The sequence below is a fragment of the Orcinus orca genome, chromosome 1 (assembly GCF_937001465.1).
Source record: "Orcinus orca chromosome 1, mOrcOrc1.1, whole genome shotgun sequence".
Taxonomy (NCBI): domain Eukaryota; kingdom Metazoa; phylum Chordata; class Mammalia; order Artiodactyla; family Delphinidae; genus Orcinus; species Orcinus orca.
In genome coordinates this window covers 18,570,124-18,597,405 of record NC_064559.1, presented here as the reverse complement: position 1 = coordinate 18,597,405, position 27,282 = coordinate 18,570,124, and the positions used below count along the sequence as shown (strand labels likewise).

The following is a 27,282-nucleotide window of genomic DNA, read 5'->3' as shown; positions in this document are numbered from 1 at the left end:
TGCCCTTCCTGCAACTCATCAGATGAAGCTTTTACAGCTGTGCTGGGGACCCCAAAATAAGCATGGCTGAATTGGTTTGTCAATATAGGTTATTTTTAGGAAAGAAAAAGAAATTAAAATCTGTGGCTAAAAGAAAAAATTCAAAAGAAAATACATTGTTTTCTAATGTTATGAAAGTTTAAAAATGACAAACAAGTTACCTTGGTCAGCATAGAAAGCGCCAGTAAAAAGGACTGAGTACGTTAATTGTCCATTAGGGTGAAAAGGTGCTTCCCATCTCACATGGGCCTTTTGGGATCCTTCTGTTTTGACAGACACATTTACTGTTCCTTCAGGAGGAGCTTCTAGAGTTCGATTTTCCACCTGTGAGTGTAAAAAGATTTATTTTTGTTTGCAAATAAAATAAGTACATGCTTCACTTTGAGCATACTTCTTCAAAGAATCTCTTTGCTGTGAAGTAAACTATTTTGACAGTCGCATCTTGTACGAATACCTCATTTTGTCAGCAGGATCAAAGCATACCTCGTGTTTTCTTCCTCCTGCTGTTAAAGCTTAGAATCTGAGCTCCTGACCAAGGCAGTTTGTGATTTCCAGAATATGTGGATCAGCTCCCACTGCGATTGTGCCTATGGCGGTGCATATCCATGGGCTACTTCTAGGATGGTTTAAAAACAATTTTTATATGATTGCAAAACAGAAGAACTGAGTAAGGTCTGTGTTCATAAGCTCCTGACTGCAGTGATAGACTGCTGGGCTTTGTCTAAGGCCACACCTAGCATCTTGACTCATACACACAGACACACACACACACACACACACACACACACAGAGTTCTCTGAGCTGTGTTGCTACCAGGTATGTGCAAACGGCACCATGCCAGACATCAAGAGATAAATGTACCTGAGGGACTCTATCCCTAAAGTATAATCACAAAAAGTTGAAATTTCATTAATATAGTAGTAATGAGTGTATGCAGAAAAGAACAAAAAATGACTTATTTGAAGAGAAGGAATCTGAAATAAATATAAGCCTTCACTACACAGGGGCCAGAAAGATTTTAATAGCTAAATAAGTAAAATAAGAGAACAGAAGAAGGTGAAGTTGGAAAGAAAGCAGAAAGGGGTTCAGGATATTTTAGCATCTTTTAATAACTGGCTTAAATTTGTTAACTAATCACCACAAACGCATAAGCATCCCTCATAAATGTTTGGCCTTTTCAGATTTACTGAATATGTTGATAATGTTGACCTTATTCTTAAAATACAGGCTCACGCCTCACAGGAAGGTGACCGACCAAACATGAAATCCTTAGTCAGGCAAATATTCTCAATTATGTAGCCTTCATTTGTTAGGACGAATACACTTTCCCAATTATAAAAATAAATGTGGAAAAGACAATGTGTTAATTTTTAATAAGTATGAGGTCATGACATGTTTTATTTTCATCTGAGAAAGGCTATGGGGTTCTTTAGATCTATAACTCCTAGTCATTTTTTTAGTCTAATAGCTATGTACAAAAAAGGATAAAGAAACTTGACTAGAAAAATATCAATTCATCATTTTAATATTTCATAACCAATACAATTGGTTTATATCTATGTATGTAGTTCAAATTATTGTATAGAAAATTATTTTAAAGGGTTCCAAATAAAAGGAGACTCAAGAAGCTGAAGAATTAAGGGAAAATCCAGATAATTATATTATTATTCTCAAATATCTGGTCAATTTGAAATAAATAGCATTTTAAAATTTCCTTATGCATATGGATAAATGCTTCAGGGCTTTTACAGTATATTAAATTTGGCAGTTGTACTATTTTTCTCTGACTTGTTTTGGTTTTTTTAAATTACCATTTTCTTTATCAACCTTGCCTTAAAAAATGCTAAGGAAAAGGCATTCTAGAAGGTTGACTTGGCTTTCACCTGGGAAACTCCCTTGACACAGAAAAAAAAAATATTTGAGAAGAAATATGCAATGAAAACAAACATTTTAATAAAATTGTTATCCTTAATACAACTCTTACCACGTACCACAAAACTTTGTATAAATATTTGATTTACATTTTCACAGCAGCCCCTTGTAAAGTAGGCATCATTTTCCTTTTGTAATAGTTGAGAAATCTAAGGTTTCATAGAATAAAGCATGTTTTCCAAGGAGGCATGGGGGAAAAATAGCAGGTGTAGGATAGATATTCCACATGGGATTTTCTTGACCATAACATTTATTGCCATTAAGATTTAGATGTCTCAAATAACAAAATTTATTCGTTTCTTTATTTAAAAAATGGCTGTGAAAATATGAGCATGTGTACATGTGTGTCTGGGTGTGTTTATCTGTATAAGCATGCCATCACCAAGAAACCAAGGTAGCTTTTTAACCACATCATGCAGCGGTGGCCTATAGTTTCACACTTCATCCTTAAAAGGGTCCTTGGAGAATTGAATCTAATGAATGTTCCAAGGCCAGATACAGTCATAAAGTTCCCCGTCTTAGACTCTACCAGTGTTACCTAACAGTGGATAAGAGAAAAACAAACAAAAGCAAAGTGATTTTCCTATGGACAAATTTATTGCATATTATTAAAGAAACACAAAATGTGAAGGGTTTCTAATTGCAATTCAACAATATAATTGAAAAAAAGGAAAGCATTTAAATAGTTCTTCTGGTGCTGAATTTTCTGCTCATTTTTTTCATTATTTCAAACATTTATGAAACCTCAATTACTGGATTTAATTTGACAATGCACATTAGCATCTTAAAAAATTAAGATCAAAGGCACTGTAAATTGTTTTTTACGTTGGAATTTCTTTAAAATCCAAATACATTGTGTAAATGGACAAGAACTGAACAAAACACACAGAAATCTTTTTTTTCTTTTCAGATAGTACAGAGCAATTTCTTCTGAATCATGAATAACAGGGAATAAACTTGGCTAGGCTAAGGGCACAAAAAATATTGTACTAATGCTAATTAAGGTGTTAAGAATATGGAATTTATGCAAGTATTTTTATTTTAAAAATATTCTATTTTATCAAATTTGTCCTTTTTTTTTTGTTTTGGTTTATTATATGAGCAACCTAGAAAATTTTGAGGGTGAACCAGACCACATTCAAGACTATAGAGCATATTTGTCATAGGAAACACTGAACGGTATTTCCCTATGTGCATGAAAAACAATGATATTAAATACGTAAGTGGTGAAACAAACAGGCTTCTCTTTCTAAAAACCAAGAGTTATCATTAAGGAATGTTGTTAGGTGAAGAAAAAAAAAATTGACTCTGAAAAATTAATTCTTTGATTTCTTCCAGCAAAAGATTTAAAAATAGAGATCATAAAGTTTTTTGTTTCAATGAAATATTTGCTATAACACTGGGCTTCAGATAAAGAATACCTTTAAGTGATATATATACACGCAATTTGGCTGGATTTTGTTGAACATATTATGATTTAATGATAATTCTGGCTTTTAAGATTGATTCCTAGATTCCTTAAATCAAGGACACATTCAAAAGAATCATCATCAACAAAAAGAGTTGAATCTGTAATATCTTTCATGATTGTGATAGACATCCAGAGCTATCTAGAACACTCAAATATGTAATCTCTTAAGGGCATAACATGTACTGTAATTGGTAAAAAAAATATTTTAGAAATCAATTGAAGACCATGGGTTTTAACTTCTTGGCAACATAGAGTTGACTTGTTCTAAATAAAGACATTGTTATTCAATCCCAGTAATCAGAGATGGATCATTGACTTGGGAAAAGTGTTTGTATACTGAGCACAGGATAAAGAAAAAGACGAAAGGGAGAAAATAACTCTGTGCTTTAAGTCAGAACTGAGTCTAGGATGTGTGAGGCCGTGGGAGAGTAGGGTTTTACAATCCAATTCGGTTTCCTCCTTCCCATCAGGCATTGTGGAATTTGATTCCTTCAGGTCAACATCGCCTATTATCTGTACAAGACGTAGATTGATAACCATGTCCCCCTTGTTTAAAGTTACCAGAACATCAGGAGACAGAGTGGGACCCAGTTTAGTAGCCAGGACCACCATATGCACTTTATATTTTTGAAAAAGTCTCAGTTTCAAGCTCATGGGATGTGTTCTTTTGTTTCTTTTTCTTTTCTGAATGGAGAAGAAAGGCTGGCCTATTGCCATTCCTGCTTTTAAGAGTAAGTAACCATCAGAGGGGTCCAGGCTATAAAATACTTAATGGCAATAAAGACTACAGCTCAGCTCCACTGATAGATGATGTTAGCAGCTTGGAAAGCAACCAATCTCTGAAGCGAAACGGGAGGTGTGAGCAAAAATAAGGAAGCAAAAAATTAAATGGTAGAGCTGTTTTTCAAGGTAATATTTATAGAATACACTCTTCAATGAAGACAAAACGCATTAAAAGGATAGGCCATTAGGAAAGACTGCCAAAAAATATCTAAAATGAATGAGCATTTCCCTTAAAAGAAGCTTAATCTAATCAATCAAGAAATATGCACAAGAGTCAAATGTTATGTTTTGAAACTAAAGAATGTCATGCTGGTCTATGACAATTATGTACAATCAATTGGGTTTTGAAAATTATACCAGTAATAAAAAGCACACTTTTGTCTATCTTTCAACTACAAATGAAATATAGGTAGATATAGATTACTGAAATGTGGATATCAAAAGCTGATATTAATGTAATTTTAAATACTGTTCTTATTAATATATCGAACTCATGAAATTAAAATATATTATTCTAATGGATGAGGCAAACAATCTTTTAATTGATGAATATACTTGTTGGGAAGCAGTGTTGACATATTGTGGCAGTTATGCGTTTTTAATTATTTTCACTTTTTAATCATAAACTTACTCAAGTGGTCGAGTTCATTACTTGGAAGAAAAACATCCACTGTAACTCTGTCACTAAATTGGGCAAAATCGCATGTATGCCTGCTCAGCTGGTCAACTTACCGTTTGAAATTTCAGTAAAATGTACCTTCTGTCCTTCACTAGACCTATGTGCCGTCTTGAAATTTATGTTGAATATAAAATCCTACTAACCCTTAATTGAAATTTTATAAAACGAAACTCTCCCATCCAACTTGAAAGGCTAGCTGTGCAGAGTTGCCTGTTCATTGTCATCTGACATTTAATACATTTCCGGAATGTGAATTCATACACTCACCAGTGGGCCCAGAGCACAACCTTTGGCCGTGCAGGCTTGGACTCTGAAGGAATGTAAGCTCCAAGGAGCAAATCCAGAAGCATGACAGCTGAGTTCTGAGGAATTGTGAATTAATATACCATCTAGATATAGTCCGTAACTTGTGATAACACCTGGGAAGATAATAACTGCCTTTTAGTATGATTGTTAGACAACAGCAAAGAATGTCTTAAAAGAAGCCAGCACTTCTTGATATGATTTCTAATTTCGTGGAATCACAGTCTCTCCCTTAGTCTAAACCCTGCCTCTTTCCAAAGGATAAAACCGGCTTTAAACTCTTGAATATCAAAATGTTAAGCTAATTAGTACAGAGACACAAATAGAACCCAAGAGTCCCGGTATAGGAATCTTTCTATTGCATCACGTTATCTGCTGTCATTGGTGTTCCATATAAAAAATGAATAAATTAAGTACATTTATAATTTGTATTGCTTTCTAAAATGATATCCTAATAGATGTGCTTTAGAAGTCCAATGACCTTGTTGGGTAATGCATTGTGTGTGACTCAGGATGTGTCAGGCATTGTTCCAAGAGCATCCTCCTTTTTAACTCTCTCCTCACAGCATTACTATAATAAAGGCAGTATTATGATCACCATTTCATAGATGAGGAAAATCAGGCACAGATAGCTTAGGTCACTTGCTCAAGGTCACAAAGCTCGCAGGTTTCGGAGTAAGGATTTGAATCTAGGCGGTCTGGCTCCAGAGCCCATGCTCTCAATTACAACACTGAATTACCTAAACAGAAAGCCTTGGCAATTTGCACAGATTGCATTTATGAGACACTCATGAATGGGTTAGAGAAACTATGATTTGCTAGATTTAATGATCAACTTAAATTTATTTCAGAACTTATGTGCATTTTCATGAAATCAACTAACAGAGATTTGAGAGACTGAATGGCTAATATAATCATTTATATGGCTAATATAATCATTTGATTTATTGCATCCAAACATGCATTAAAAGGAAGTTAGGGATCTCTGTTCACTGGAAATACAGCATCCCCACACTCATTAAACATTATACTGGGGGAAACAGAACTTTGCTTGCATGCTAAATTAGAAACTCTTTCAAACTAAAATTAATTTCACAGTGCCCTCCTGGGTGTGTCCTTGAGGACTTAACTGTTCATCTGTCAGATAGCCTTCCCTGAGGACAGATGTTGGGTGCCTCTCCACTAGCGCACAGCACATCTTCATCATAGTATTTACTTTCCCACTTCTCACATTATTAGTGACATTATTCCTTATTTAATTGCCTGACATTGCCAATGGGCTACAGGATCCCCAAGGCAATCTCGACTCTTCCTCACCTGTGTATTTCTAGAGCTTAGCACTATGACTAAAACACAGTAGGTACTTAAAAAATATTGACTGAATGAATACATTAAAGTATATGCAGCATAGGAATAAAATACCAGCATCCAATACAGAGTGAAAATTCAAGACAACAGGAAAAAGATACCTAGATACCTGAAATGTGAAAAGAAACTTGCTAGAAGGTTGATATTATAGAATAGCTCAAAATCAGGATTTAGAGAAGGAGTGAGTTTTGAAACAAAGACTCTAGCAAAATCAAAGGTCATCAAGAGAGTCCCTGAGAGATGGCTTCCAGGATGCCTGACTCTCAGCCTTATGCACAGCAGATCTGGTCTTGCGAATGTCCTGAAAGTAGATCAAACCTTCATCCGTCACCATATTAGGGACAGCTTCCCTCTGGGAATCATTATACCAGGAGACTTTTTGCAAGCGTCCCTCTCTCCTGGGAAGGAGTTGCTCACTTCTAGAACCTGTTCACAGTGGTCTGGCAGCTCCATCGTCTGTGAACTTATGGAATGCTGTGGTTGTTGTCAGAATATCTCTCACAATGCCGCTTTTGATTAAGAAATCAGTTTATAGCAAAAGAAGGAGGAAGTGAACTAACTATAACTATGGAAGTTATCCATCTTACAATATACCTCATCAACCCACAGTCTGGGAGATTGCCGAAATGGCCTCTGGAAGCCTACCTCACAGCCCAAGCTGAGAGATAACACCCTGTGGATCTGGGGTTCCTATAGGATGCTACGTCTGCTTTGAACAAGGAACCTGTATTGGATGCTGGTTTTTCTATAGTGAGAAAATGTTGGACTCAAGGGAAGGTAGTCAGCGTATTACCTCTCACTATTATACTTCATATGCTACAGAAACTATTCGTGCTTTCTCTACTCACAGAGAGGAATACTTATATCATGCGGCATCACCAAGGTACCAGTAAATTAGAAACTGAGAATATTATTGATACCCGGCAATTTGGGATCCTCGTGCAATTAGATCAACAGGCAAAGAAAAAATTACTATGTGGAAGGAGGAATTAGCTTCCTTTCGCATGCTGACATTCCAGACTTTCCCAAGGACATCCCTTTGTCTGACCAGGTCCGAACATGTAACTTTTAAAAGTCTAAAGTCACTTAAGCCACAACCACTAAGGACACAGAGCTTTTAGTAGTACACATTTGGTTGCATCGCTAGGTCAAGAATCCCAAACAGATGGGCAACTGGCTGAGAGCAAGGGGAAGAAGTTTTGAATATCAACTATGGCCTTAACTAGTTATAGAAACAAGAATTGTAGACGTTATTTTTTATTTCGTGCTTATTACATAGAGATTTGTATATAATAACTAATTTTCCCTCCTCCTTTTCCCTATTGATTTATATTTTAAAAGTTTGTGGGTTTTAGTTTATAGTTTAGTTTTTAAGTTGTAGAATATCCATGTGGGTTGTATCTAAACTGAAAGGGGAATTAATACCACCCAGATATGACTATAGTGACAGAGGGTAAGAGCATCTTCATCTGTCCAAAGCAGAGTAGTATCATTTGGGGTGGAAGCATGCAGTGATTATCAACAGTAGTGGCAAGTAATAGAAGGTAAAAGAGTGGGCATGGCGGCTGAATAGCTCAGCTGCTTATTCATCTAAGTCATCTGATCACAGCTCTACATCCATCCTTCTAGTCTGCTCTGTGCACTGAGCTCAACAGCCAGCACATTACATTTGTAGCTCTCTTGCTGGTTGAATTTCTAGTAAGTTTCACCAAGAGGAGGCATTGCTAGAAGGGCAGAAGCAGGAAGAAAGAAAACATCCAGCTTCCAGCTCCAAGAGCAGAGGCCTTTGCTGACTGTCACTACACAGCCAAGCAGGGGCCACACCATGCAGTCCGGACATCACAAGCTCCTCTTCCGCATTTGCAGCTTCTTCAGTAGTGGAATCTCGGTGGCTCTTGATGGTTCAAGCATCCAGTTCAAATCAGCAGATCCAGCAGCGGGCCCACAGCTCAGCTCCTGCCCAGGGAACTAAGCACCTTGCTGGCAATCACGCTTTTTGTTCTCCTGGTATCTACCTCCTTCTCCCTTTTTTTTTTTTTTTCTTCCAGTCCTTCCAATGCTCTTGTAACCAATTCCTTGTACAATATTAAATATAGTCTGTCTTGAATACCTAATGTATTTTCTACTTGACCAATTAGATCTTGATCAATACATCCTTTAGGATGAAAGCTTTTTAAAATTTAAATGAGCTTATACTTTAAAAAGCTAGTGCTTTGACCCATTTTCCTTTCTGAAGATAACTCTGTACCATGTCTCTTTCCGAAAGCAGGTCCACTTCCCTTATTTCCCAAATTTTTGAGAAAGTGTCTTCATTTTACTCTCAGGTACCCCTCTGGCTCCACAAAAAAAGTACAGCTGCCAGCATCTGTTCTTCTTTATTCTAATGTCACCATCTATGGTAACTCAAAGAATACTTATAGAGAGTATTTGCTTTAATGCCATTTAATACTTGACACACAAAAGCACAAGTGAATTAAAGCTAAGAAATGAGAGGTACATAGTGAGAAACCAATTAGCACATGGAAAATTTAAGAGAAGAAAAATAGATAAAATCACACTAATAATATAATAATGAAGACAAGAAATTACTATATGCCAGGCACTTTGCTAAGCAATCATTGTATGTGATGGGCACACAATGTGCAAATCACTTATGTTATTGCACTTATGTGCAAATCACATGTTGCAGAAGCTCTTAAAGAAATTTTAAGACTCCTGAAACTCTATCTTCTTGATCTGCTTTTCAACATTGAAACAGAAAGTACCCAAATCAATATTTCCCTTTTCTTACGTAATTGGGGAACAGAGAACTTCTTTTCTGCTGGGATTATGTGCATAATATCTCATTTATCTGACATAATGGGAAATGAGATATTTTATAGGAGTTAATTTTCGTTATAACTCAATCTCATCCCTGAAGCACAAACTTAAAAATCTTAACCATTTTTGGAGGAAATCTTTCCAGCAAGCACTACACACTTTCCTATAGTTTCACACAGACAATAATGAATATAACTGAATCATTCTGTGATGATTCAAACAGACGTCAGAGACTGTATTCGCTAATTCAATGATACCCTCCAGGACTGGGCTGAGGAGATAGAGGATACTTACCCAGCTCTTCCCCTTAACTTCACTCAGTGGCTACACTTCCTCAAGTCTAGTGTCTCCTTTTTGAGTTCTCCATTCTCTCTCAGTGACAGGCTCTCAAAAGTAACTTCTTTGTTTTGTCTACTGGACTCTAACAAGTCAGCCCCTAGCAAGCTCTGCTGAGAAACTATAACCATGACATTTAGAACTTTGAATAAAGAAATAATAGACAGTTACTGAGAGAAGAGCTCAGAGTAAGATGAGCACATGGCAAATGAGCTGAGAATGAAATTAAGTGACATTTGTGACAGTTAATTCAACTGCTCACTTTTTTACAATTCATGATGCATAAGGAGTAGATGAGACTGAAGTCCAGACTCAGGGCAGGTGAGATCTCACACTCTTACACACAAACAGTTACCCAGCTTTCTTAGGTGACCAATATTCAACAGTATTTGTAGGATGCTAAAAGATTTATAGGGCTAAAAGATCAATTGTAGAACCAGTGTGCACTGGATACATACAGTTCGCCTTTTAAGTCATTTTGGACACTCTTCTCTACTTCATCCACCACACCAACTCCATCCTCAGTCCTGTAGACCTTACATCCCAAATTGATCTTTCCCCATCTCTATATCCATGGCCATCTAGTCCATTCTGCCACCATTTCGTACCTAAGAATTATAGCCACCTAAGTGTTTTGATGCATTATTCATACTCCCACAAAATTTATTCTTGATAATATAGTCAGAGGGGCAGTTTTCAAAACACATATCTGATCACGTCACATGCAATCAGTGATCAATCTGGTCTTCTCCAGTACTAGCAAGATGAGTTTCCTGTCCCAGAACCAGGAAGCTGGGGCCACCATAAGCATGTTGTGAGGATGAAACAGACTAGCGGTGCTGACCTCTCTGGTTTTCTGCCTTTTGGTCCAGGTCTTACCAGCCAATCACCAGATCTAAAGTCAGAGCAAAGTGGGATACTACTGTGGTTTAGAGCTGGAATCCATCTGTGCCCCCCTCCCCCAAAAGAGCCTAAGACAAGGCCTTTCCTCTGATCTGATTTGGGCAAGGCCATTAACTATAAAATCTTGAATTAAGGACACAGAGTCAAATTTCCTGGTAAACTTGTGGACAATAAGAGATACCATTTGAAAAGAACACTCCATTTCTTGTCAAGACAGGCAAGCAAAGTTCATAGTTTGCTTTTATTAGCAAATGTTTTGATATAAATAATATTAGTATGATATGAAACATTGTATAATTCAGTTCTCAAAACATACATTAAGTAATAAGTCTAAAATATCTCTTAACACAACAATTTTTATTGACCTCAGATTCCCAAAGTGAGGTACAAAAACTAGTGAATATAATCTAGTGGCCATTTTAAACATAGCCTAAGAAGACACTTTCTTTCTTTGACTAGAGCACAGGACGTGTACGGATAGCTTTGGGAAAAGGAAAATGCTAAGTTCTTAAAATGCCATGTAAGTATTTTTGAAATTACAAAACAATTATTAAAAAATGTACTGAACACTTACTTTGAGTCGGACAATAGGCGGCAGGCTTAATATGAATTATTTCTGTTAACTTTGACACCACCAAGAAGTTAGAACTGTTATTTGCCTTGTTGTGGAGATGAGGGAATGCGGTCTTAGAGAGGCTAAGCTACTTCCCAAAGTCATACAAGGATAAATTCAGCGGTGGGATCTGGCAATCTCAACCCACTGCTGCCACTACTCCTGTTATCCATTTCCAGCCTAATTTTCTCTCCTAAAATATGCAGGAATTCCACTCAAATTAAGAACTGATGAACATGCTCTAGCCCTCAAAGCAATGAGGATGAGCCTGATGAAAAAAATAACATATATTTATTGAAAGTCAACTACCTGAAAGGTACTATGCTTGGTGCTTTGGGGCACAGAAAGAATAAGAAATAGTATCTACCTTTATGGAAGTAAGAAAAGGGTTAAACACAGGTCTAACTAAATAACAATCCAAGAGTTAGATGAGTGATAAGCACCACAAAACCTTTATGCCCAACAAATGGTATAGACAGTAAGTACAGAAGCTTCTAGCAGGGAACAATCACTCTGGCTAAAGCGAGTACTAAAAGCTTTTCAGAGCAGCCATGTCTTCCCTTCAAGGAAGCTGCATCTTCCATAGGTTCTTCCGTAAATGGTATAAGGTGAAAAGACAATGACTCAAGAAGATGCCCCTGGTAGGGAAATGATATTCACCAATGTGTGGAAGGAAGCAAGTGCAAGGTATAGTGAAGATATCCTGAATAGACCAGTATTTTCTTGTTGTTGCTGTAATTGGTTAAAGTCTAATAGAAAATAAGGATTCAAAGGCAGTTAGGGCCTGAATGCTGCTCCAACAAGTTGGGATTTTATGATGCACAGGAGAATCACTGATGCTTTTATGTACTGACTAGGGGCATAATGAAAGTCTTATTTAGAAAAATTAACCTAGAATGACATATATAATACTGGCGTAGGGAAGAGCATGGAGGTAGGGAACAGTAGGACAGATGAAAATATCAAAAAGAAAAAATAATATTAATAATTTTTAAAGCCACATTTTCCTGAAGGTATCATAACTAGTTGTAACCCAGGCAGGGATGTGGAAATGCCACATTTCAGCAGTAGTACGTGGCATATTCTAAGAGAAATATCTTTAACACTTTTATATATAGCTGACCTTTGAACAACATGGGTTTGAACTGCATGTGTCCACTTATATGTGGATTTTTTTCAGTAAATACAAAACTACACATTCTGAGGTTGGTTGATTCCACAGATGCAGAACCGCAGGTAGGGAGGGCTGACTATGGGGCTCTGAGCACCTGCGGATTTTGGTACCTGCAGATGGTCCTGCCAATCCCTCATGGATGCTGAGGGAGGACTGCACGTGGATTTTCTATCACATCACCCTTATTGCTCAAGGGTCAACTGTACTTTCTCTTTTTTAATAAAACAAACATGAGCTTAGGACTGGGATGTGTTAGACTAAATACGGTATAACAACGTCACTAGTCGAAGAGAGAGGTATCTATCTTTATCAGAGATGGACTGTGAACTTCCCAATAAAAAAATCTCATAAAAATCTGCTACCGAAGAACTAGCTTGCCTCTATACTAATGGTTTAAAAGGGATTGATTTTCATTTGAGGATTAAAAAAGAAAGTTATGGGCCTGTTTTGTATCTTGGCTGTATCAGTGTCAAAATTTTCGTTGCACTAGTGTACTATAGCTTTGGGAGATGTTGGCCATTAGGGGAAACTGGACAAAGTACACATGGACTCTCTTTGCATTATTTCTTACAACTGCATGTAAATCTAGAATTATCTCCGAAAACAACATTTAACTAAAATAGAAAACAAAAACTGTTGTGTAGGGAAGCATGACAGAAGAGGCAAACACTTGAAAGGCAGGGGCAGTTGATGCTGAAAAAATAACTGTATTTATGTTTTAATCAGATACTTCAGTCCTCAGGAAATACCCATGAAAGCAGAAAGAGTTTCACTTTTCCTTTACAGATGAGAAAAACAGGTTTGAGAGAGGTTTGCTAACTTGGCCGTGATGGTTGGCACTGAAGCATTCAGACTCCACAGGGCACCAAAGAGGATGCTCGCCAGCTTCTGTGGATCTATTTTTTTCCATCTTTTAAAAATTATGTAATAAAACATAATATAGAAAAGTGTGTAAAATATGTTATATTTTTAAAACAAGTTTAAAAGCAAAACTCCTATAACCATCGCCAAGATTAAAAAATAGAATATTGCCAGCACCCTGCAAATGTCTTATGAGTCCTTCATGATTCCAACCCTTCCCCCCGCCACAGACAACTAGATTGACTTTAAGAACCATTTTCTTGCTTTTCTACCTAAGAATGCATCCCTAAACAAAGCAATTAAGTTTTGTGTGTTTTCTACTTTGAATTAATAAAATCATATTTATGCAATTTTTGCATGATTTTTTATTCAACATAATACGCACCAGTTCTATCCATGTTGTTGAGGGTAGCCATACTTTGCTCATTTCCATGGCTGTATAGTATTTTTGTATGGCACAATTTATATATTTATTCTATTGTTGATATTTAGATGGTTTCCACATTTTGGCTGATATATCAATGTAGCTATAATCATTTTTGCACATGTGTCCTGAGTCTCATGTGTACAAGTTTCCTAGGGTATAGATACTGGAGTGGAGTTGTTGGGATATATTCAATTGTCTAGTAAGACAATGCTCAACTCCTTTTCAAAGTACATCAATTCCCGTTACCACCTATAGTGCCTGTGAGTCCTCATTGTTCCATATCCTCAAAAAGACCTTGTATAGTCACTGTTAAATTTTTGCCAGTATTTTTTTGCATAAAATGGTGCCTTGTTTTGGTATTATTTTATTTCCCAGCTTATTAAAGGGACTGAGTACATTTCCTTATGTCTATCAGCCATTTATTTATTTTTTTCTTTTGTGAAATGCTTTTCCAGATCTTTCCCCAGTTTATTATTGATTCCTAGGAATACTTTATATATTGTGGATACTGGTCTTCTGATAGTTACATGTGTTGTAAATATCATATCTCATTCTGTTACTTATCTTTTCAGGCACTTAGTTTATAGCACATTTTGATGAAAAAAAAAGTCCTTAATTTTAGTAAACCTTTTATCAATATGAAGTTACCTAATTATCTCTAATAATCCTGTTTGCCTGAACATCTCCTTCGTCTGATATTAAAGTAGTTATACCAGCTTTCTTTTCTTTTTTTATTCCTTACATTTTAGTTTGCTTTGGTTTGAGAAGGAAGGGGTTAACAGCTGATTCAGGGGCCTTTCCCCTAGCCTTGGGGACTCCTGAGGCTCTAACTCGGCTGAATCTTTCTTGCTACACTACCTCAAGATAAACCAGAATCCATCTGAGCACTGTGTACCGGACCAAGCACCTGACCTCACTGTCAATGTTGTTTATAAGTAAGGTTAGCTGGCATTGATGAGATGCAGTTGCACCAAAGAATGCACACTAGTCATGTACCTGGTACCCTCATGGTGGGACAGAGCTGTGGTTTCATTCAATGACTTTCGATTAAGCTTTTAGAAAAAATGAGGGCGAGCTGTATATACTGACATGAAAATATGCCTGCTCCATATTTATCAGGAGGAAAAAAACAGAGTTGCAGAATTTTACCTTATGGCCAATTATTTTTAAGTGTCTATTTTATGCCTGTACATGTAAATGATTATTCATCCAATCAGCACAGTAATTATTGAGTGCCTACTATGTTCTGGGCACTCTCTTAAATGTGGTGGAGAAAAAATAAGCCACAGACACAAAATCAGGGGGCAAAGTGGAAGACTTCCCAGCTGGTGGCTGCCCTTTGAAGAACTTTCTCTCACTGCATATGGCTGTTCTCTCGCGACTAGGCACCTTTAAAACTTGGCTAAGGAACTCACATTTTCTAAGCTTTTATTTCCTCTCCCATAAAATTGGGACACTATTCCTTGCCCTAGTGGCCTGAGTTAACGTGAATACCAAATAAGTGAGCATATATGAAAGTCCCCAAGGAATTAGATGCTATGCACATAAAAGGCATGAGCTTAGAGCTGTCCCTTTCTTCCAGGATAAGTTCAAGCCCGGTTTGTTATGGGAATGTCAGCTGAGACTGTCTCCTCCTACTCTGATCTATGTCACGAACTGCATGTTTCTTGTAAAAAAAATAGTCTGCACATCTCTCAAAAACATATTTGAGACAGGTCTGTATTCCTTACTTGTATGCTGTCATCACCTAGCAGGTTTATTTTTTCTATTTTTTATTTTATATTAGAGTATTGTTGATTAACAATGTTGTGTTAGTTTCCGGTATACAGCAAAGTGATTCAGTTATACACATAACGTGTATCTACTCTTTTTCAAATTCTTTTGCCATTTAGGTTATTACAGAGTACTGAGCAGAGTTCCCTGTGCTATACAGTAGGTCCTTGTTGGTTATCTATTTTAAATATAGCAGTTTGTACATGTCAATCCCCAAATCCCTAACTATCCCTCCCCCACCCTTCCCCTGGTAACCATAACTTCGTTTTCTAAGTCTGTGAGTCTGTTTCTGTTTTGTAAATAAGTTCATTTGTATCACTTTTTTAAGATTTCACATATAAGTGATATCATATGGTATTTGTCTTTCCCTGACTTACTTCACTTAGTGTGATAATCTCTAGGTCCATCCATGTTTCTACAAATGGCATTATTTCATTCTTTTTAATGACTGAGTAATATTCCATTGTATATATGTACCACATCTTCTTTATCCATTCATCCTACCACCTAGCAGTTTCTTATATGTGTTTGCTAAGTCTTTACATAAGATTCCTCCCCTACTCCAATCAAGCCCAGAGAGTACAGTGTGAAAACATAGCTACTTACTAAATACTATAAAATAATTTTTGAAAAAAATATACTGGACTTAGTGGCTTTGGTTTTTGGTAACCTACTAGCATAGTAATCTGATTCATCAGAAAATATTTATGGTGGACCTACTATGTGCCAGGCATTGTGTTACATGCTGGGAATACAGAAGTGATCAAAACAGCCTTGGTACCTGCCTTCAGAAAACTTTCAATCTAAGTGAGAAGACAGACTAAGTGCATTCATTATGTGTATGTAAAGTTGATTAAAGGAGAATCAGAGGGAATAGAAGAAAACATGGGGGGGGTGGGGGAGGGAAGGCAGATGCTAATCTAGTCCAGGTTCGTTAGGGAATAAGGCTTATTTGAGAAACAGATCTTTAAACTGACTTGCACTGGGAGTTACCTCATTAAGAGGAAAAATTTCGTACACCATTGTTTGGTTAGTTATAACAAAGATTTCATAATAAGAAATCGAAAGCTTTCAATGAGAGATCAGTAAGTTGATTACTATTTAAAAATGAAATATCACAGGAGTATTAGATAAACAATCTGCAACTAGAACTTTTGAGCACAGCCCCCTTTATTTGCTTTAAAAATGTCTAATGTGCCAAAACGAAGTGCAACAAAATAGAATTTATGTTTGTTTACTTATTTCCTTTTTCCAGTCTCAGAATGAAAGGAAGTATTTTACCTTTACTCTACATCCAGCCCCCCAAATTGTGTGTGTCAACTGTGGATTAAATGAGATTTAGACATGAGTCAGGGTCTCAGGAGGAACCTGATGGAAACTCAAATGAACAAATGAGGATAGTTTAGTGAAGGATCTATGTACAAGGATATGGGTAGAGTTAATGGAAAGCACCAAGTGATAATAACGCATCCCCGGTTAGAAATCGTCAGGACTCCTAGGAGCCAGTAAGCATCCTTAAATTTGCAGGGGAAAGGATGAACACTGATTCAGGAAGCTGGAGAAAGAGCTGCAGTGACAGGGAAGGACCACTGGATAGGAGCTGTAGCCGTTAGTGGAGGAAGGCAGCCCTGGAGCCCAGAGCCTGGCAGAAAGTTCTGAGACTCCCTTCTCCTCTGATTCTTTTTTTTTTTTTTTTTTTTTTTTGCGGTACGCGGGGCTCTCACCACTGCAGCCTCTCCCGCTGCAGAGCACAGTCTCCGGATGCGCAGGCCCAGCGGCCACGGCTCACGGGCCCAGCCTCTCCACGGCATGTGGGATCCTCCCGGACCGGGGCACGAACCTGTGTCCCCTGAATCGACAGGCGGATTCCCAACCACTGCGCCACCAGGGAAGCCCTCCTCTGACTCTTTCAACTCTTGCTGCTGCTGCCCAGGGACAAACCAAAAGGAAGCCAGAGAGAGAGGAAGCCCATTGATGCTGTGAGTAAAGGTCAGCCTTGTAGGATGCAGGGCTGAGTGGAGGAGAGTAGAGAGAGGATCTAAAGAGGCAAAAGAAAAATAGACAACATAAAGAATTACAGGGAATTATTATATTGCACCGTATTGTATTTTTTGTGCTTTTCTCTTGCTTATCCTCTTGTGCTAATAATCAGTTAAGATAGCCATAAAAAAATAAAACAATATTATGCTATGTGGTATGGGGGATCAGGTTATTTCATCCAGTTCTACAAATCAGTTCTTCAGTGGATAATCCACAAAATGGATCCTTAATTCCCACTGGCTCTCTATCATAAGCAGTTTGAAGTTTATCACCTTTCTCCTTCCATAATGGTAGAATTTTTAAGGTGTTTAATTTTCACAGGGAAGCTGAATCGTAATTGTCCATAAAGCACATCCACTGGGATATGTATCTTTGTGCCTCTTCATCAGGTTATGTCAAATTGTATTTCCTAAGGTGCCCAATAGATTGTCATATATAACCAAGGAAATTCAATACCAGTACAATACAGTGTACATTTAATACAAGGTATCTCTATGTACATTGAAGAATTCTGTTTACTGTAAGAATTAAACAACAATGCTTTGGTGTGTCATAAAAATAACACGCATAGTGAATACAGACGCTCCAAACATATCTGTTTGTTTTTTCCAGTCCAGTGTGGCAATGTGAATGTCAACCGAGGTTCCCCCCCAAGGTCTGGATGATGATTGAATGTGGCAGATATCTCCCTGTGTGAATACTTGATCCTTCAATTAAAAAGGAAAAGAGAGAACAGCTTTCACAACGTGGGAGAATGCCTTATTACTGTTATGATTGCCTAAAAACGGAATCAACGGAATCTAAAAAAGAACGTGCTTGGGAAATTCTACCTGACAAACGGATGGGAGGTGTTTCATAAAAGTTACACAAGGTTTGCTTCAAACTGTCAAGCCATTTTCCTAAGTGATTCACCGAATTCTATGATCTGTTTCTTCTAGGAAATCTGAGTATTTCCAGGAAAGAAAATAGATTCACATTTTGACTGTTTAAAAAGAGAGTTAGTTCAAAATAAAAAGTTAAAAAAAATAGTTATTCCTTTAAACCCAGAGAAAAATCAGGACAGAGATCTTAGAAGTGTTGAATCTTGGCACTGAGAATGAGACACTGAACCCGTAAAAGTATCTGAAAAAAATCTTTTTTTCACATGGCTACATGGAATCCTACATTACGAGCATTTCTGCACAAAGTAGAGGTGAGGATTACAGTGAATAAAATCATGCATTTTGAGTCATTCACACCTTGTTTTGTATTACGTTCCTACTTAACTAGCTGTCTTGCCTAGAGTAATTAAGTTGCTTAATACTTATAAATTTGAGTTTCCACATCTGAATGTTGGAATAACAGTCCCTATTTCCTGGGCTAGTTATGAGATTGAAAGCTCCTGGCACATAGTTATAAACTGTAGCTATTACTATTACTACTATTATTAGTATTAGCAGAAAATCAAATATTTCTTTCTCTGCATGGGTAGAGCACTTAATTAGTATTTACACATACACCTTCATGTACATACATTCTAAAAATTTCTCTATATCCTTTCTTAATGTGAAGGACAGCATATACAGAGTGTGTATAAATGTCTACAGTTAATTAGTGTGTTTACCACCCATTCCTGAAATAATATATGTGCTCAAAAAATTGAACTAAACTTTCTTTCAATAATGTTCTGTTGTCTTCATGGTACTATGTATAAGTCTGCAAAAATAATCAACTTCCTAAAATTTTCCTATTCTTACTGAAATTATTGTCACTTCCTTGGTACATATCCACGTATGAATTCTCACAACCCTGGATCAATACAAAAGGCTAAATTAGGAAAATGTTTCCATATGCTCCTCAAGTATTCTCTCCTTTCTCAAGGAGACCCTGGGACCCTTGTCTAACGGGTGCCCAGCTCTCATGCCCATCTTGACATTAGCAAATCCTGACGGCTATAACAAGATAGCCTTTCACACTGAGGCATGCAAAGCAGACCCAGCTTGGCATGCTGTCTCTCTTTAGAACGTCTACGAATTACCAGGCTGAGGAAATTGTCTGCCAAATGACTGAGTCTCTAAGTATGTACTTTGAGCCTTCAGTAAGCCAAGACGGAGATGCCTTTCCACTGCCTTTGAAATCATCCCACCTGTATTACATAACTATGACATGCTCTAAATGTGCATTTATGTGTACTGTATGATTGCATATGCTTATGCTTCTCACATCAACACAATTACCATTTGATTATTGTCCCTGGCATCAGTAAACACTAATCCACCCAACAGCTGTCTAATACTTATCTCCTCCATGACTGGCACCCTGCCAAATGCTGGGACTAGAACAGCAAACAATGCATATAGAATCCCTGCCCTCAGTGGGTCACAGTCTAACAGGGAAACTATTTTAGGTAAATTTACTTAGGTAAGGATAGTGGAGAATTACAAGAAATTCTAAGTATTAATAAAGGATAAGAATTTCATATTTTATAGTTTTAGTTAGTATTTTAAATATATATATATTCTAATTAGTTTAAAATGTTACTAAATATTATGCTAGACAAGGAGGAGTAAGTTTGGTGGAGTCGGATATCTATGCTGATTTTAGCAAAGTAGACCTCAAATGGGAGGAATAATCATATTTCCAGCTTCTAAGGCCAAAGCTTCTGAAGGGAGATAAAGCTCGTGAGAATTTGGAAGCTCTCAAAAGCGTAATTCTAATTATGCAATTGTAATCTACACAATACAGGTCACACATTTCTTAGACAGTAATCCTTTGTGCTGCTTCTCATTGCTGGCTAATGGTATGACAAAGGAAGAGCCAAGGTCCTACAGAATAAAGGGTTCTTATCCACCTTGGACCTAAAAAGTAGCTCTTTTCGGAGGTTTTAAAATCCTGCCTGAAATTGCAGCCTGCAAAGAACACCTTTGCCAGAGGGAATGTGGATGCGAAGGACTCTTGAGTAGAGAAACAAAGGTGGAGCGTCACACCACCATTTTTGCAGGTGTGTGAAGCAAGTCACCAGGATTAAGCAGGGCATATGTGAAGGAAGCAAAGCCTTAGTTGTTAATCAAGTGATAATGACCCAGTACTTGGCAGACTAAGGCAATGCATAGCAAGCAGCATTCTTTAGAATAGCAAAATCATGAAAACTTAAGTGTCCATCAATAAAAGATGGGTCACATAAGCTGTGGTTTCACTCAGTGGGAGTTTACACTGCCTTTCCAAAGAACGAAGTTGAGCTACACGTAACTGTCATGGAAAGATGTTACCACCATATTGTTAAGTGAGAAAAGGAAGTTGCACAAAAAGAGATGAACTCACTCTTTTTTAACAGACGTATATTTTATGCATATATCTTTTTGTGATTACTAATTTAAATTTTTGTTTGTTTTAACCTAACACAGTCCTTAACCTTGATTTTTTTCTGGTTTTAAAGTTTATTGCATTCTATTACATCCTCCCTACATCTCTTTTTTTTTTTTTTTCATTGTGGCGAAAAACACATAACATGAAACTTACCACCTTAACCATTTTAAATATACAGTATAGTAGTGTTAACTATAGGCACATTGTTGGGCAAGATCTCTAGAACTTTCTCACCTTGCAAAACTGAAACTTTATATCCACTGAACAGAAACTCTCCACTCCCCTTACTCCCAACCCCTAGCCCCTGGTAACCACATTCTGTCTCCCTGTGTTTGACTACTTTAGATACTGCGTATACATGGAATTATGTCATATCTGTCTTTTTGTGACTGGTTTATTTTACTCATATAATGTTCTCAAGGTTCATCCATGCTGTAACATGTGACAGTTTCCTTCTTTTTTTTTAAGGTGGAATAATATTCCATTGTATACATATACAACATTTAGTTTATCCATTCATTTATCCATGGACATTTGGGTTGCTTCCATCTCTTGCTTATTGTGAATAACTCTGCAATGAACATGGGTGCACAAATATCTCTTCAAGATCCTGTTTTCAGTTCTTCTGGATAAATACCCAGAAGTGGGATTGCTGGATCATATAGTAATTCTATTTTTAATGTTTTGAAGATTTTTCCATACTGTTTCCCATAACAGCTGCACCATTTTGCATTCCCACCAACGACGCACAGGGATTCTAGTTTCTCTACGTCCTCTCCAGCACTTGTTATTTTCTGTGTGTTTTTCTTTTTTTGACAGTGATAATCAACATATTTTTTAATTGAGCACCGATTATGTGTCAGGCACTAGAGCTGCTGGTACAGCATTGAACAAAAGATGCTAGAACAGGAGAAATTCTCTGAGCATGTGAAGCATGTCCTGAAGCAAAGAACAAGCTACCCAGCACAAGCTGTGGGGCAGGAGCAGGTTGGGGAACAAAGGAAAGAGAGGAATCGGAAACCAAGAGGCCAAGCTCCTAGCCCCTGGGCAAAGAGTATCCCCAGACTCCCTGCAACAAGAGAAGCCACCGCAATGAGAAGCCTGCGCATCGCAACGAAGAGCAGCCCCCGCTCGCCACAACTAGAGAAAGCTCACATGCAGCAACGAAGACCCAACACAGCCAAAAATAAATTTAAAAAAAAAATTAAAAAAAAAAAGATTATCCCAAGTTTAATGAGTAGGAGCTGATAGTTTAAATCCGAATCAGTTATAAAGCAGAGAGCCTGTTTCCTATACCATGCTGGCTACAGGTTACCAATTGCTTGATAGGCAACAAGTGGATATTTATATATGAACCTTTTATACCTTTCATATTTTGTCACATCTAGGTATGCATTTGGAAATACTTCTTATAGAAAGTGGGTTTACTGTTTCTCAACATTTTTTTCTCATGTTTTTAAGGTCCTAATGAAATAATCCTTTATGTATATAGCTGACTAAGAGTCAAGATTTTGGAGCCTAGAGTGTACAAAACCAGACAATCAGTACCCCTTACAGAATACGACAGTCTAAATGTGTAAATACCTCTGGACCTGCTACATCTTAATAAAGACCCAGAGGGAAGACATTCCCACATCCTCAGGTTGCTTCTTTTGATGGTAACCAAGTCAATGGGATATTATTCAGGTCTTTGGTTGGAGCACTAGAATCTACTCCTTTAATCAGTGCTCCCAAGATGGTTCTAATAATCAGATATGTTTGAGAAACACAATTTAAAATCATTTGAAAGGGTATCTGTAGTAATATAAGGCTGAAACCTATCTTATTTTCCAATTGTATTACTCTTCCTCAGCATATTCAGAAATTAGAAAGCAACCACAGTGCAGCTGTACTGTAATATGGGCCTAGTTCCATTAAATTCGAACTAGGCATACTCAAGAAGAGAAAATTAAAAATTCTTAAGTCAAATGCAAAATCCAAACTCCAAAAAAAAAAACCACCTAGTCCCAGACCCCACACAGCTGAACAAATATATTTCAGAAACAAATACATGTCAAACAAACATATCCCAGGATCTGGCCTGTAACTACTTCTATCCTCTCTGTTGGTATCATTAAAGAGTCAGGACTCTACAATATATACACTAATGATTGAATGAAATTTTCACAAGACACAACTAAATAAATTAAGTATTATTAGGTACCAGCAGAAACTACTCCACTGAGTTAGGCTCCATGAAGGAAAAGAGAAATAAATGATTTGTGGTCCTTATCATCTGGTGGGCATGTTTGACATGTACCCAAATAAATTTGGGCCAAGGATGAATGAAGTACGTGTCATGATGATGGCATAGGAAGAGGATATATGGTCAAGAGAAGAGAGGAAGCTTGACTTACACTCAAGAAAGAGTGAAATGATTTCATAAAATAAGAGGCTTAACATTTAGTCCTGAGGAATGAGTTAGATTTGGAGAGATGGTAGGGATCATTAACTCCAATTTTATAATCCAAGGAAACTGGGGTTCATGGCATTTAGTAAATTTTCCAGAGTAACACAGTTACTGCTCATCAGAGATAAGATTTGACTCTAGGCCTATTTGACTCCATACCCATGTTTTTCAACCCTGCACCAAGCCATAAGTATTTCAGGAGGCTACAAAGGAAAGTGTGTTACAAGGCTATGTCAGTGCAGATCGAGTCACAAGTTGGGGCTGATGTGAATGCCTGACTAAAGAATCTGGACTTTATTCTTTGGGTTTTTAGAGGGAAGTATGGGAGCTTTGAAAACAGATGAAGTGACAAGATAAACATCCAACGATCAGATCCTCCTCTAGGCAATGGAGGATAGAAACTGAACACTGGAATATCTGAGGAAAGTGGAGAAAGAAGTAATGAAGAGAAGAAAGTTTTTTTTTTTTTTAATGAAACTATTACTTTAAAAATGTCTAACCATTGCCCCACAGTAAAAATTCTGAAAACTCTGATGTGATTAAACACAAGACTTTAGAATAAATGAACGTGTTAACACCAATCTTCTAAATCTCCCAAATTCTTATGGTTCAATGAATATATTTTAAAGCTGCTTGTAAATATATAACACATAATACACAAAGATTCTTTGAAATGTCGAAAGTATTTCTTTCGTCCACCTAGGATTCTGGGGGCAGTTATAGTTACAACTACTGATTAGGATGAAGGGAAATGTCTACTAAACAAATCATGTAACAGCAGTTAAGAGCAATCCAACTGAAATAAATCATTCGCATTTTCGTTGCCACCTACAGACTAGGTTCCTTTGTGGAGCACAAAGTATGACAAGATTGTTGACTGTTTAAGTATCAAATAGCTATCCATTTATTTTTTACTAGGAAATTTGTAATAGTTCAGGGATAACTTCAATAGCAGAGATAATCACTCACTGTAATTACTAGATCACTCTCCCTTACCTCAAATATATCTCATGCATTTGCCAAAAGTTTAATTAAAATGAGATGACTGGAGTAATTAATATCATAGTAAACATAAGACAAACTAATAAAATTGTAATTCTTCTTCTTTCATTCTTTCTGGCTATGCTAAAAGAGGCCATTTCAGTTTTCAGTAATGAGTTTCCTAAAACAGTTTCTATGATATTAAAAGTCTTCTTGATATTTGTCTTAAAGAGGAACAAAATTTGACGTGATGTAAGCTTGACCAGTGCGGAAAAATGACACTATGTTATATGGAACTTAAAGATATTTCCAGTAAGTGAATAAAGCAATTTCTGTCCCAAGTTACTACAAATTCTTTATAAGATTTTATTTTAGCAAACTTTAACTGGCTAACCTAACTCTCTAAACTATTCAAAGACATATATATATGTGTATATATACACATATATATGTGATATATACACATATCACTTAGAAATATATACAATCCATTTCAAGTTAAACAAGAATAAATGAATATATATTTAATGTATGCATGCTGAACTATTTATAAATAACATATTAAAAATACAGAGTTCCAAATGGTCCCTTTTAAGATAAACTTATTAAAGCAAAAGCAGTTTGAAATACAGTATGTGTACGAACTTTCTATCTCCCTACTTCTCTAAGAAAGAATGAATAACAGTCAAAAACAAAAAGTCATTGAAAATATAATGTCACTCTCACAAGGCCATTCTTTGGGAATCCCGGTTTGTTCTCTTCACCTCTCCCAGAACATATTAAACCATAAGATGCAGTACATAAGAACTATCAAAAGGGAGCACTTTTGAGCCACCAAAATTGTATGTTAACCTAAAAACCACAATCTCCTAAACTACAGACAATGATACTATCTCAGGTATTTTATGTGCTAAAATGATCATTAAAAATTAAGCACCACATATAAGCTGCCATTTAGAATATTAATTTACCTTTGCTAATCATCTTTTTAACTTGAGGCTAAAAGAGTTCACTTACCATTTGGATATTCAGGCTCAGTCCAGGAGATGTTAAAGGAGTGAGGTGAATCCGGGTGCACTTTGGGGGCTGGCACGCCTTCGGGGGCCCTCTCCTCAGTCAGGGCCTGGCTGGCCTCACTCACTGTGCATCCACCCCCGGTGCAAGCCTGGACAGAGAGACAAAAAGAGCACATTTCACTTTGGGGCCCCAAAGTTTAGATGAGCATTGAAGAAAGAGAGTTCACCATAAAGAGTTCCAGGTCCTTTAAAATAATGCTCTCTTAACCTCCCACCCCCCAAATAAATTTGTTTCATTGCTGAGGTTTGACATTTAATTGGTTTGCTTTTTAGGACACGAGACATCCATCTCCAACAATCAAGCAATAACCCAGAATGAAAGAATATATGGATTATGAATACATCCTAAGTTAGAGCCTAGAGATGGGGCATATATTGACTGTGTGAATAGCCACGATGAAATTATCCTCACACAAAGGTTCTTCGAATGAATTAAACACACACACACACACACACACACACACACACAACTGTGTACACCATATGAGAAAAGTACTAGAGATTGAAGACTACTTCAGGACAAAACAAGTGATTTCTAGGAAAAAAAAAAAGAGCACAGAAAATATAATCGCTTTCTACTTACTGTAGCATGAGCAATACGTTTAAAGTAGAACACAATGTGAAATGGAATAAAACAATATTTCTCATAAATTGCCAACAAAGCAGTTGTTGAGTGAACGTTTACTGGCTTTCAGGGTCAAGTCATTTACTTACGTGCCGGGGGAACTGAGCTTCAATACGTGGCCAACAAACTTAAAATGCTCACAGAACCCCCAAATTCCCAAAGGAGGGAGGGTTCCAGAAATGGATTCATGGCTATTAAGGATATTCAGACACTTCTGTGTACATTTCCATCATAAACTGCCAACAATTCCAAATAAATGTTTCAGCATGTGAGGAAAATATCGTCCCTACCTAACATATGAGATAAGCACTTCTCCAGGAAATTGAGACATGCACACAGTTTTTTCCAGCCTATGTCTGCTAGTAAATATCAGCAATTCTGTCTTTATATAACGCAGCTATTTGAAAACGACGCTAAAGCTTTGCTCAGTACCTCTTTAAGTTACAACTGTAATTTACACAGTAAGATGTAAAGATCTTTCAAAAAGCACTACATTTTACCACGAGCATTAAGAAAATGAAGCGAAATCCTAGGACAATGTAAAAGGCAGGCAGTTATTCAGTTCATTTTCATGGAAGGTAGATATGACTAATAGTAAAACACCGAAAGCCCTCTCTATTTTTTCGGGCCTGTACCAAGCTTTCCAGTTTGATACTGAAGGAATGACCTTTTGATACTTAAAGCAGTTAGTATTCTTTCTCCTAAAGATAGAAGAAAGCTGACTGATTTTAAAGGTATTTTCTTATACTGAAGTATACGACTTGTAAAGTTGCTGCAAAAGAGCTTCAAATTCTTCCCTCTAAGTAACAATAAATGGTCCGTAGACTCGGAGATCAATTTTACCTCTTATTGTAAGAAGACAACAGTAACCCATGTCTTCAGGATAATTTCTCAGCGTAAGCAAGTTTCAGATGGGCTACACTGTGGCCTGGGCATGAAACTGCATTAAGATTGGGGACCTAATTAACCTCTGCGGGTTTCCTCTAATGCTCAGCTGTGGCATGTGCATATCTCTGTAAGAGATAAACCATACTCCTCCTGAGAACAGAATCTTGGCAAATAAGGAGAAATCAATTGAGCTCCTGATTCGAAGCCCTAGGACATGTTGCTATTAGCCCAAGAAATAACTACCTGAACGTTAAAACAGAAGAATTAAAAAAAAAAAAAATTTCCAACGTGCTAAAAGTCCACCAGAAAACGTGGCAGGAAAAGAGGCTGTGTGAGACAGCTGAATTATCGAAGGAAAATGCTCAAAGGAGCATACTTGCCAGTCCTTAGAGACAG

General features: G+C 37.0%; 1 protein-coding gene across 1 annotated transcript in view; it reads right to left on the bottom strand.

Moving 5' to 3' along the window:
* The window catches only part of USH2A (usherin), a 782,904-nt gene that overhangs the window by 363,545 nt on the left and 392,077 nt on the right, over window positions 1-27,282 (bottom strand). The window contains exons 34-36 of the mRNA XM_049708907.1: window positions 25,315-25,462; window positions 5,172-5,323; window positions 201-363 (exon numbers count right to left, since the gene is read on the bottom strand). Coding sequence (XP_049564864.1) covers window positions 201-363; window positions 5,172-5,323; window positions 25,315-25,462 — 463 coding nt within the window. The remainder of the gene's footprint in view (window positions 1-200; window positions 364-5,171; window positions 5,324-25,314; window positions 25,463-27,282) is intronic.